At 42.4% G+C, this 14,079-nt stretch overlaps 1 protein-coding gene across 2 annotated transcripts in view; it reads left to right on the forward strand.

Moving 5' to 3' along the window:
• Window positions 1–14,079, forward strand: part of LOC140739453 (drebrin-like) — a 198,564-nt gene that overhangs the window by 157,981 nt on the left and 26,504 nt on the right. For both annotated transcript variants that reach the window (XM_073067762.1, XM_073067763.1), the window contains exons 8-10: window positions 2,112–2,175; window positions 5,822–5,899; window positions 12,816–12,930. In XM_073067762.1, the coding sequence (XP_072923863.1) occupies window positions 2,112–2,175; window positions 5,822–5,899; window positions 12,816–12,930 (257 nt within the window). The remainder of the gene's footprint in view (window positions 1–2,111; window positions 2,176–5,821; window positions 5,900–12,815; window positions 12,931–14,079) is intronic.

Raw genomic sequence — 14,079 nt, forward strand, 5'->3', positions numbered from 1 at the left:
AGTTGTCCTTTGACCTTTTCTCTGGTGTAAGCTGTAGTACAACATCTAAAACATGTGTCCATTGTCATTTTACTGCCATAGTGATCTGCAAAACAATATTTTTTATTTACTCACTGAAAAACTACATTTTACTTACCCCATTCTTCCTGAAAACATGGTTATTAAAAGGACCAAGACCTAAGCTGCATCTTTGTTCTGACTGAGTGTGGTGCATTCCTTTCAGATTTCCCTATAGAGATCTTGGTTCCTAGGCCAAATGCTGGCAGATGAGGGAAATTGTAATAGGTAAGCAGAGTAGGCCACTCTAAAGCAGGCATAATATGGTCTTACATAGGAAAGCCTACTCTCTCTATTACTGTGAATATCTCAGTTGAAGATCTTAATCAGTAGAGACGTATGACATTGATTTAAAAATATTAAATGGTTTTAAGTCATTTCTGGACAAGTTGGTCCATTGGCTTCTAGGGGATCAAAGTTCAAAGTAAATTTATTCTTCAAGTACATGTATGTCAAAGCACAGGTTTGCAGGCATATTCAATAAATACAAAAAAAAATAGAATCATTGTAAGACCACACTCAACAGTACTGACAAACAACTAATGTGCAAAAGACATCAAACTGTGCATATACAAAAAGAAATAACAATAATAAACAAATGTAATAAATATCAAGAACATGACATGAAGAGTCCTTCAAAGTTAAGTCCATAGGTTGTGGGAACGGTTTGGTGATGGGGCGAGTGAAGCTATCTTCTGTGGTTCAAAAAGCCTGATGGTTGAGGAGTAATACCGTAGATTCCGGACTACAGAGTGCACCTCATTAAAAGCCGCAGGCTCTAATTTTAGAAATAAAATCAATTTTTTAATTGTAAAGGCCGCACCGGATTTTAGGCCGCACCGCTACTTTTAAATATACATACGTATCGGTAACACAAATTACGTTGCATATACTTTTTTACTGAACAGCACGAACAACATTCCAATATCTCCTAGCGACTGGTAAAAATATATATACTGCAGCCTACCAGGAAAAGTTATTGATCGACTTTAACTTAAAAGCAGCGTTTTCGCTCGGGTCTAATCGGGTCTGACGCGCTTGCGCAACGCGATCGGGTCTAATCGGGTCTGACGCGCTTGCGTAACGCGATCGGGTCCAATCGGGTCTGACGCGCTTGCGTAACGCGATCGGGTCCAATCGGGTCTGACGCGCTTGCGTAACGCGATCGGGTCCAATCGGGTCTGACGCGCTTGCGTAACGCGATCGGGTCCCATCGGGTCTGACGCGCTTGCGTAACGCGATCGGGTCCAATCGGGTCTGACGCGCTTGCGTACGCAATCGGGTCTGACGCGCTTGCGTAACGCGATCGGGTCCAATCGGGTCTGACGCGCTTGCGTAACGCGATCGGGTCCAATCGGGTCTGACGCGCTTGCGTAACGCGATCGGGTCCAATCGGGTCTGACGCGCTTGCGTAACGCGATCGGGTCCCATCGGGTCTGACGCGCTTGCGTAACGCGATCGGGTCCAATCGGGTCTGACGCGCTTGCGTACGCAATCGGGTCTGACGCGCTTGCGTAACGCGATCGGGTCTGACGCGCTTGCGTAACGCGATCGGGTCTGACGCGCTTGCGTAACGCGATCGAGTCTAATCGGGTCTGACGCGCTTGCGTAACGCGATCGGGTCTAATCGGGTCTGACGCGCTCGGGTCTTGCTTTTCTTCGAGTATTTTCCATGTTGATGAGGATGAGTACAAATGACTGATTTACAATAATTTAATTGTGAAAGTGCGCTTGATTTATCGTACAATTTCATTGGACCTCTGTGAACTACTCATCAATTTTATTGGTCTACTGTTACGAGGCAAAATGTTTATGAGGCGGCATGAAAAAAAACCATGTATTAGCCGCTCTGGATTATAGGCCGCAGAGTTCAAAGCTGTTCAAAATGTGGGAAAAAAGTAGCGGCTTATAATCCGGAATCTACGGTAATTGTTCCAGGAGATGATTCTGATTCAATGATCTTAGAGGCTGCAAATTATGCCACATCAGCATAATAGATGGCTTTTTACATGTTGAATTAACTGTTTCTTGTATGTGTTTTTTTTTAATTTTAGGAAAAAACTACAAGGCCTGGAAGTCAATGAAATCAAAGACGTATTGAGCCAGAACAGCAACAGGGTCAGTGAGGTTTCTGGTTCTCATTACTGTATTATTACTAACTGCATGCTGCAAAACAATTCACCTCTTCATTGTGGCTTGAAACTAAAGAGAGGGATGAGCCAGTTTAGTGAGATTTCACACTGGCCACAGGCATTTGCTCACTCTGCAGAACAAATAACGAAAGCCAGGACCCATCCCACTGCTCCCTGCCCCCTTGCCCTTAACACATGCACATACAAATGAATTGAGAATAGTATAAGGTTATGTTGTATCATCACAACAAATGGCATTCACTGACCTGCTAATCTGTCTATTGCCTTCTGATAGCTTCAACCCTTTGCAGTGTAGTTATCTTGCATTCTAGCTGCAGTCAACATAATTTCCTAGTACCATCACTTTTTATGAGTTGTGCATGATGCTGTTATGGCAAGTTCATGTTCAGATTTATTGTTGTCATGGGCACAGATACACAGGGGTATAAATGGCATGAAAATTAGATTTTACAACAACAGCAGACTACATTACAGGGGCAAACATATCAACATAAACTTAAATTGACATATTATACAAGACTTAGACATGTGCAAAATTAATTACAATGAGTGACACTCATGCAAGATATTTTGCAGCTGGCTCCCAAGCGAATACCAAAATATTCCCATTCTTATCATTTAAATAAATCCATGGACTGAGAAGGGAGTTAAGAATCAGCCACCTTGGTGGGCCAAAAGTTGCATGAAGTCCAGATGACAGATTTCTTTTCCTCAAGGAGGTTAGTGAACCAGATGTTTTATTTAACAGCAATCCTTTTTTTTGTAGTTGAATTTGAAATTCCCTATTTGCCATTGCAGAACTTGAATGATCCTGAACACTAAGTACCAATCCAGTAATTTAATTGTAGAATGGTGTTCTGCAGATAATAACTTTAATATTTTTATTGTGTATGTCACTTAGTCTTAAAGCAACAGGTTAAGCTAGTGCAGAAGCTGAATAGAACAGCTTCTAGTTTTTTTCTATATAAATACCCTTCATTCTTAGTGAATTTCACAAAGATTTAATGTTAAGTTTTGCATGCTAATTGTCTGGTCTGTTAAAAAATATTGCCTTCACAACTAAGGTATTTTGAATAGATTTCAACCCTAGTTACTTACTTTCAGTATTTTTAATATTTCAAACATCAGTTTTAAAGAACAGTGTATTTGCGAGGTGGAGCTAGCAAAGTGGGGGCATCAGGTGGTAAATTCCCTCATAGTTATCCATGGTCCAGGGAAAAATTATACCAGGACAAAAGGTTAGCCATTGAGAAACTACTTTGCAAGAGAAAATCTGCAGATGCTGGAAATCCAAGCAGCACACTCAAAATGCTGGAAGAACTCAGCAGGCCAGGCAGCATCTACGTAGGAACAGTACAGTCAATGTTTCGGGCCAAAAGCAGGACAGGAGGGGAAAAAATGAGGAGATTTAAAAGATGGGGGGATGGGAGAGAGAAACACAAGGTGATAGATGAAACTGGGAGAGGGAAGGATGAAGTAAAGAGCTGGGGAGCTGATTGGTAAAAGAGATACAGGGCTGGAGAAGGGGGGAGTCTGACAGGAAAGAACAGAAGGCCATGGAAGAAAGTAAAGGGGGGATGAGCACCAGAGGGGGGTGTTGGGCACGCAAAGACATGAAGTGAGAGAGGGAAAGGGGGATGGGGACTGGTGAAGGAGAGGGTGGGGGGGCATTACCGGAAGTTGGAGAAATCTATGTTCATGCCATCAGGTTGGAGGCTACCCAGACGGAATATAAAGTGTTGTTTCTCCAGCCTGAGTGTGGCCTCATCACAACAGTAGAGGAGCCCATTGATTGACATATCAGAATGGGGATTGGAAGTGGAATTAAAATGGGTGACCGCTGGGAGATCCCTCTTCTTCTGATGGAGAGAGCGTAGGTACTCAGTGAAATGGTCTCCCAATCTATGTCAGGTCTCATTGATGTGCAGGAGGCCACACCGGGGGCACTGGATACAGTAGATGACCCCAACAGACTCACGGGTGAAGTGTTGCCTCACCTGGAAGGACTGTTTGGAGCCCTGAATGGTAGTGAGGGAGGAGGTGTAGGGGCAGGTGTGGCAATTACTTTCATTTACAGATAATACTTATGGCTGAAACTCCCTAAGAATATTTTTATCAGATAAATAAAACTGCCAGTGATCACGTCTCACTATACCTAGTCGCAGGAGTGAAGTGGAATGTACTTCTGCCTTGCTCCAGATATCTTTTACACAATTTACTGATAATGCCACAATTGAGTACTTTGTGCCTAGCTTCTAAACTTCATATCTTGTTCATCCTGCACACTCCTTCTACACTGCATCTGCCTCTGAAATAACAGCTGAAAAACGTTAAAAAATGATGACAATGTAGTCTGTAGATAGACTTCATTCTTCATAGTTTAAACATTGGTGTACTTGATGTTAAGCACTTTAGATTCAAACTGTGGTCAGTCAACTGATGGGAAACTTGATAAATAATTCCTTCCCTCCGCCCCGAATGATCCCATGAAGAAATACTGCTAGCGAACTCTGTGGTGTATTTACTATCCAGAGTAGAGGATTCAAGTCACTGCTGTCAGCCTTTATCTCATATCAGAATAGATAAACAATATCACTGCTATCACCTCAGCTACTTGCTTTGCATCAAGTCAGCTGACTATTTGGACACTTTTAAGAATGTGGCGATATTGACCTTACATCTGATTTGATGTGGTTAAGCTGTAGATTTCACCTCTATAACTAACATCCCCTCCTCTTATTTCCCCCATAATGACCATTTCTCCATGCTCCAGCTCACTCTCTGAAGAAATGCTCATCCAAGGCTTTGTCACAACTAAATGTGACTATTCCAATGGTTTTCTCTGCTCCATTCTTCACAAACTGAGTCCATACAAAGCTCTGCTGCCTTCATCCTGACTCGCATCCAGTCCTGTTCCTTCATCGTACAGTGCACGCTGATGTTTGTTAGTTCCAAGTTCAAAGTAAATCTTATTATCAAAGTCACCATATACAACCCTGAGATTCATTTTCTTGTGGGCATACTCCGCAAATCTATAGAATAGTAACTCTAACAGGACTGATGAAAGATCTACCAGAGTGCAGAAGGCCAATGTACTGTATAAGTAAATAGCAATAAATAACAAGAACATGAGATAAAGAGTCCTTGAAAGTGAGATCATTGGTTGTAGGAATATTTCAATGATGGGGCAAGTGAGTGTTGTTATCCTTCCTGTTTAAAAGCCTGATGGTTGAGGGGTAGTAACTGTTCTTGAATCTGCTTCTCTGTTTTACAACATTTCAGCTTTGAAAGCCTCACCTTGCTGGCCTTTCGGAAACGTGGGTAATTCATTGTACTAGACCGTATAAATGCAGGTTATTGGAATGTGTCCACACATCAGTCTAATGCTTTCAGATTATGATCTCTGCTGTAATCCCGTGCTGATCTAATATGTTTAATTTGATATATTTTAGCATTTTGTTTTGCATTTCTTAATGATGATAATTATTACCTTGCTGCACCTACACGTGCCCACCCAGATTTAACGTGGCAACAGATGATAGCAGAATTGCTGCTGAATAAATTATTGCTGCAACATTCAAATGGCTATCAACCTGTTCATTTTGAAACAGGAAGCACAGAGGGAGGGAATGGAAGAGGATGAAGAGAACAGAGGACCCAAGATCAGTGATTCAGCAGAGAAAGCAGCAGTGAGTAATTAATAGGGATCAAAATGTGAAGCATTCAGCATTTTAAAACTGGTCTGTGTACGGATACCAAAACGAAAGGCATCATAGATGCTTTAATCGCTAAGCCTTATATAGTGACATAATGGTGTTGAAAGGTGCTGAACCAGAAAACATGAGATCTGACAGCAATTTGTGAGGATTTAGCCAGTGGCTGAGATGAGTTCATAATACAGCCTATTTCTGTCAGACTTTCAGTCTCTCATTTTAATTTTTACTGGTTTTTCTTGCACATGGTTTTCTTGTGCAGACTACGGTATTAGCTCTGAATGTGGCATGATTGGATGAGTGATGACAGTTATTCAAACCTCAACAAATTCTAAATCAGTTGACCCTGGTTCTGTTAAGCGGGTGTGCTATGACAAGGTGGGCAAAACACAGCCAACCTCTTCTCAAATAGCTGCCTCCCGGCTGTAACGTTAGAGAAGTGTGAAGATTGAATTCCAGGACCTAAAGCCCATATTCTCAGGCTGCATGAAGCAATTTGCCAAAGCATTAAACTCGTCACACTGGAATACAGACCTAAAACAGGATCAGAATCTAAACAACGGCTTGGCGAAAATTCCATCTCATTATCGACATAACCCCCCCCTCCCCCCACAGTGCAACCTGCATTCCCAGCAATGTTTCGAAGTTTGCAGAATGTTTCTGAGAGGTTTCAAATGTGTGATCTCTGTTCATTGAGGAGGTAGCCTTGGTGAGAATGATCAAATAATGTAAAGATGCCTTGAAATGGTCGTAAGGTTCTCCTTTATGATTAAAAATCTCTGATTTAAAAACATGATTTAATGTTCTAGCTCACCTCCATGATCCCCTAAAAGGGATTAAGCTGAGGATTTAAGTGAGATAAAGCAAGCTGCAATTATGTCACTGAATGTTTTTTTCCCATTTGGTTGAGATTGCTAAACAATCTGTGCACAGAGTACAGGAAAATATGGGAATTGTATCCTATATTGCAACAGTTTTGTACATCATCCCTGTAGTTGACTTGACAAAAAATATTAGAAAGGTGATTAATGAAGTGGTATCAATGAAGAGTTTTCTTTTTGGATTGCTTACCTTTTACAACCATAGAACATTACAGCACAGGAAAAGGCTTTTTGGCCCTTCTTGGTTGTGCTGAACCATTTTTCTGCCTAGTCCCACTGACCTGCACCTGGGCCATATCCCTCCAAACCCCTCTCATCCATATACCTGTCCAAGATTTTCTTAAGTGTTAAAAGTGAGCCCGCATTTACAACTTCATCTGGCAGCTCATTCCACACTCCTACCACTTTCTGTGTGAAGAAGCCACCCCCCCCAATATTCCCTTTAAACTTTACCCCCTTCACCTTTAACCCATGTCCTCTGGTTTTTTTCTCCCCTAGCATCAGTGGAAAAAGCCTGCTTGCATTCACTCTATCTATGCCCATCATAATTTTATATACCTCTATCAAGTCTCCCCTCATTCTTCTACGCTCCAGGGAATAAAGTCCTAACCTATTCAACCTTTCTCTGTAACTCAGTTTCTCAAGTCCCAGCAACATCCTCGTAAACCTTCTCTGCACTCTTTCAACCTTATTAATATCCTTCCTGTAATTAGGTGACCAAAACTGCACACAATACTCCAAATTTGGTCTCACCAATGTCTTATACAACCTCACCATAACATTCCAACTCTTATACTCAATACTTTGATTTATAAAGGCTAATGTACCAAAACCTCTCTTTACAACCCTATCTACTTGTGACACCACTTTTAGGGAATTTTGTATCTGTATTCCCAGATTCCCCTGTTCTACTGCACTCCTCAGTGCCCTACCATTTAACTTGTATGTTCTACCTTGGTTTGTCCTTCCAAAGTGCAATACCTCACACTTGTCTGTATTAAACTCCATCTGTCATTTTTCAGTCCATTTTTCCAGCTGGTCCAGATCCCTCTGCAAGCTTTGAAAACCTTCCTCATTGTCCAAAACACCTCCAATCTTTGTATCATCAGCAAATTTGCTGATTCAATTTACCACATTATCATCCAGATCATTGATATAGATGACAAATAATAATGGACCCAGCACTGATCCCTGTGGCACACCACTAGTCACAGGCCTCCACTCAGAGAAGCAATCCTGCACTACCACTCTCTGGCTTCTCCCATTGAGCCAATGTCTAACCCAATTTACTACCTCACCATGTATACCTAGCGACTGAATCTTCCTAACTAACCTCCTATGCGGGACCTTGTCAAAGGCCTCACTGAAGTCCATATAGACAACATCCACTGCCTTCATCCATTTTCCTAGTAACCTCCTCAAAAAACTCTAACGGATTTGTTAAACATGACCTACCACGCACAAAGCCGTGTTGACTCTCTAAGTCCCTGACCATCCAAATACTTGTAGATCCTATTTTTTAGTACTCCTTCCAATAATTTACCTACTACTGATGTCAAACCTACCGGCCTATTATTTCCCAGATTACTTTTTGAGCCTTTTTGAACAATGGAACAACATGAGCTATCCTCCAATCCTCCAGCACCTCACCCATAGATACCGACATTTTAAATATATCTGCCAGGGCCCCTGCAATTTCAACACTAGTCTCCTTCAAGGTCAGAGGGAATACCCTGTCAGGTCCTGGGGATTTATCTACTCTGATTTGCCTCAAGGTAGCAAGCACCTCCTCCTCTTTAATCTGTATAGGTTCCATGACCTCACTACTTGTTTGACTCATTTCCATTGACTCCATTCCAGTTTCCTTAGTAAATACAGATGCAAAAAAACCCATTTAAGATTTCCCCCATTTCTTTTGGTTCCATACATAGCCGACCACTCTGATCTTCAAGAGGACCAATTTTATCCCTTACTATCCTTTTGCTCTTAATATACCTGTAGAAGCTCTTTGGATTATCCTTCACCTTGACTGCCAATGCTACCTCATATCTTCTTTTAGCCCTCCTGATTTCTTTCTTAAGTATTTTTTTGTACTTTTTATACTCCTCAAGCACTTTATTTGCTCCTTGTTGCCTATACATGTCATACATCTCTCTCTTCTTCTTTATCAGAGTTCCAATATCCCGAGAGAACCAAGGTTCCTTATTCTTATTCACTTTGCCTTTAATCCTGACAGGAACATATAAACTGTGCACTCTCAAAATTTCTCCTTTGAAGGCCTCCCATTTACCAATCACATCCTTGCCGGAGAACAACCTGTCCCACTCCATGCTTTTTACATCCTTTCTCATTTCTTCAAATTTGGCCTTTTTCCAGCTTAGAACCTCAACCCGAGGACCAAATCTATCTTTATCCATGATCAAGTTGAAACTAATGGTGTAACTGGAACCAAAGTGTTCCCCTACACACACTTCTGTCACTTGTCCTAACTCGTTTCCTAATAGGAGATCTAATATTGCATCCTCTCTAGTTGGTACCTCTATACTATATATTGATTTAGAAAACTTTCCTGAACACATTTTACAAACTCTAACCTGTCTAGACCTTTAACAGTATGGGAGTCCCAATCAATATGCGGAAAATTAAAATCCCCTACTATCACAACTTTATGTTTCCTGCAGTTGTCTGCTGTCTCTCTGCAGATTTGCTCCTCTAATTCTCACTGACTATTGGGTGGTCTATAATACAAACCCATTAATGTGGTCATACCTTTCCTGCTTCTCAGCTCCACCCATACGGCCTCAGTAGACAAGCCCTCTAATCTGTCCTGCCTGAGTACTGCTGTAACATTTTCCCTGTCTAGCAATGCCACCTCCCCACCCCCCCCCCCCACCCTTCATCCCTCTGCCTCCATCACATCTGAAACATCGGAACCCTGAAACATTAAGCTGCCAGTCCTGCCCCTCCTGTAGCCAAGTTTCACTAATGGCTACAATGTCATAATTCCATGTGTCAATCCACACCCTCAGCTCGTCTGCCTTCCCCACACTACTCCTCGCATTGAAATAGACGCACCTCAGAAGATTATTACCACCACACACAACCCTTCTATTTCTGACTTTGCATGAAACTTTAACATCATTTATTTTCACCCCCGCTCCACTATCTACTCTGTCACTCTGGTTCCCATCCCCTGCAAATCTAGTTTAACCCCCCCCCCATTGCACTAACAAACCTCCCTGAAAGGGTATTGGTCCCCCTGTAGTTCAGGTGTAACCTGTCTCTCTTGTACAGGTCCCACCTGCCCCAGAAGAGGTCCCAATGATCCTGAAATCTGAAACCCTGCCCCCTACACCAGTTCCTCAGCCATGTGTTCATCCTTCAGAGCATCCTATTCTTACCCTCACTGGCACGTGGCACAGGTAGCAATCCTGAGATTACCAACCTCGAGGTCCTGCATTTTAACTTCCTACCAAGCTCTCTATACTCACTCTTCAGGACCTCCTCACTCTTTCTTCCTGCATCATTGGTGCCGATGTGTACCATGACATCTGGCTGCTCACCCTCCCACTTCAAACTGCTGTGCACGCGATCAGAGACATCCCTGACCCTGGCACCCAGGAGGCAACAAACCATCCAGGAGTCTCTGTCGCGACCACAGAACCTCCTGTTTGTACCTCTAACTATCGAGACCCCTATCACTACCGCTCTCCTCTTCTTTCCCTCTCCCTTCTGCACTGCAGAACCAGACTCAGTGCCAGAGATCCGGCTGCCACAGCTTGTCCCAGGTACGTCATCCCCCCCCCCCCCAACAGTATCCAAATCGGTATGCTTGTTGTTGAGGGGAATGGCCACAGGGGAGCCCTGCTCTGTCTGCCCTTTCCCCTTCCCTCGCCTGACGGTAACCCAATTACCCGTGCACCACTCCTTTGGCGTAACTACCTCTCTGAAGCTACTATCTATAAACTTCTCATTCTCCCGAATGATCCGGAGGTCATCCAGCTCCTGCTCCAGTTCCCTAACGCAATTTGTTAGGAGCTGCAGCTGGGTGCACTTCCTGCAGGTGTCGTCATCAGGGACACCGGAGGTCTCCCTGACCTCCTACATCCTGAAAACAAAACTTACTGGAACCTACCCTCGCCTCTGCCGGTTCACGCCGAAGCCTGTCGAGCCAAAGCCGTCCCACTCCGATTCAGTCCGCTCTGACTATGGCTGCTGTATATGGCGGTCTTTTTAACCTACGTCACACGCCTGCGCAGTCTAGCCTCTTTGCCCTGATCAGTTAAAAAAAATGGCTTCTGTCCGCATCAGAAGCTTCTGTTACTTTTTCACTCTTCACCTATTTTATCAAAACTATGATTTTGATTGAAATAAGTATTCAAAGCTGTACACAAAGAAGGGAGCTGGAAGGAAAGAATAAAAGGAGGTTCTGTGTTATGGTAAAGGGAATGAGAGATTAAGTAACAAGAGGTAATAGAATAAAGGGAAAGGTAGTGCTAGTATGGCACATCAGATTAGCCTTAAGGAAGACCAAATGAAGAATATGTATTTAAAATTATTGGTGTGGTGACTGCTGAAAATCTAAAGTAAACATACGAGAGAAGGTCTGCAATTTTTGAGTCCTGCAGTATTCAGAGGATGTGCCTGTAGGAAGGTGAGGTGCTGCTTATCGAGCTTGTGTTGAACTTTGTTGGAACAGTGTCAGAGGCCGCAGAGAAGGGGGTATGGTGGTGGGATTGTGGTGAGGTGAGACAACAATGTCTGTGCTGGTGGCATCAGATTGGAGGCGTTCAAAAATGGAGAATTCTTTAATAGATGGGAAAGTTGAATGGATGGAAAGTGAAGACAAGGTGAAACCTATTCTGAAATTGGCGGGGAGGAGTAAAGGAATATTAGAAGAAATGCAATCCAGTTAAACCTGTAGTGGATATTGGTTGCTAAGCTATTGCCTGGAGCAAGTAGAGAAAAAGCGAAGATGGGACTGGGCTCCGAAGGGGACCAATGTGAAGGTGGAGATCAGCAGCAGAGTTGATGAAGTTTTCTACTTCAGGACAACAGCAGAAAGCAGTGCAGATAGAGTCATCAATGAATTAAATAAAGAGGTAAGGGAGTGGACTGGAGTGGGACTGATACAATAGATGTTCCAGGTAGAGCACACCACAAAGAATGGGATTGCTGAGGCAATCAAGAACAGATCTGACAGAAACTTAGCTAGGAACTGCAGCTGAATTTGGAATGAAGCTTAGCTCTGTGATGCACCCTGCTTCTCATTTTGACTGGTACAAATTGCCATCGAAAAACTGCTGTTACATACAGGTTCCCATAACAACACCTTTAATTTGCAGAACTTGAGTGGTATCGAAGATTTTTTTCTGTGTGAGACTGATTCAACCCAGCAGAGAAGGATAGGGATGGAAGAGGAGAAGATGAACCTCTGATTAAGGGAAGAACTATTCCTCCCAGAATGCTTTGGTTCATTGTTCATCTCCACCAGTACCGAATGCCTCTTTCAGGTCAACTGCGTACAGAATTACAGGAGATACAACAGCTTCCCTTCTACATCCTTGTTTTCCACCTGGGCTGAAAAAACCTTTTCAGATGAAGCAGTGATTTGTACTGCTTCCAATGTAGTGTTCTGTATTCGATAAAGTTGACTTTTCAGTGGGGAAACCAAATAGAATCTAGCTGACCACTTCATGGATCTAAGTTAACAAATTTCACAATACATGCCGGTGATAATAAACCTGATTCTGAACTCCATTAATTCTGCAAATGTGATCCAGAGCCTCCAGTCACCTGCCACCTTTTCCATCCAATTCCTACTCCCAAGCTCTACACTCTTCCAGTAAAGTTCAGTGCAAACCCTGCGAACAGCACCTCGTCTTCCATTAATGCATATGGCGTGAAAGGTGATTAGCCAAAGTTTCACAACCAAGCGTATAAAAATGGCAGAAATGTATTAAGATAGCCATTCTCTGTTCAGTAGGCACTCTGCTTCTCACCTCTTACAGGAAGCTGCCGCCCTTATTGCACTGAGAGATGGAAATCCGAGGGAATTTTTTAAGCAGCGAGAAAGAGCTATGACAACGAGTTTTGAGACTTCACATATTTCAGGCCAAAGACCAGGTATGAAACTATCTCTGTGTTCCCATTGCACATCTTCAACCCCTCATTCCCTTGGGCCTCTCATTCTCCATGAAAATTCCTTCCCTCGAAATGGCAGAGTTAATGGTTCTGTCGGTTCTGTTATCATCAAATCCTATTTCAAGATCAGTAAAATTAAGATGGCTGTTCACATTGCAACCTACTTAGATGTTTTTTGAAATTATTGTGATGAGGTGATCAACATCAAGATATAAGCTCTACAACATAACAAAACCATCTGCCACTCACAAACCACTAAATATGTGTAATTAATATTTTTGTCTTGATACTTGATTGCTGCAGACAACATCAATGATTCACTTGGACTATAATCACATCAGCCAAATGAGAGTGGCATGCAGTAATATCTGATTGTTTTTCAATCAACTAAATAGTTTGGACGGCCAGTGAAGTAACCTATGTAAGGAATGGAATTAATCATGTTGAATGACTTGGTCTGGAATTATGCAGAGTGCTGTGATTGATGATAGGTAGAACATTTAAAATTGGCGATTGAATCGAGTGATTCAGCTGAAAAAGCTGAGGGAAAACCAGAAGGACATAAAGGGAAGAAGAACACTGTTATCTCAAGTGAAGTAATAAAACATGGGGTGATGATGTAATCAGCTGGACCAACTGATGTAACTGAGGCTGGGATGACTCGTGCATAGATATGTGATGGTTAGTTTAACTGGTTAAAGTTGAGCCATTTGTGGACAAGGTGAACCATGTTTGGAAAAGTTTTAATGTTAATTGAGCAACCCAAAATGTTCTCGCACAGTGTGCACTTTGGGCCATTTTTCATGGTACAATTAACAAGTGAAATTGCGATTCCAAGTTCTGATGAACAGGGCTCCACTGTATTAAATATCTTCCTGATGTAAAGGTTTATGGTTGGAGCAGAAGCAGCACTCAGTCAGCTCTTGTTGAAGTTGCTGCCCATTACTCTACACCTGAGTTTATAACAAGGTCATAGTACTGTATTTTTTTAAATAACAGAGAGGTACTTTGAGGGAGGAAGATGCCAACAAGAGGCAAACTATTAATAAGTGTAAATAATATAAAATAATGAAACCCATCCTTCTGTGCTTTTCTTCAGCACTGTATGTACGGTTTGGTTTTATGATACAT

Source organism: Hemitrygon akajei, chromosome 15, assembly GCF_048418815.1.
Source record: "Hemitrygon akajei chromosome 15, sHemAka1.3, whole genome shotgun sequence".
NCBI classification, from domain to species: domain Eukaryota; kingdom Metazoa; phylum Chordata; class Chondrichthyes; order Myliobatiformes; family Dasyatidae; genus Hemitrygon; species Hemitrygon akajei.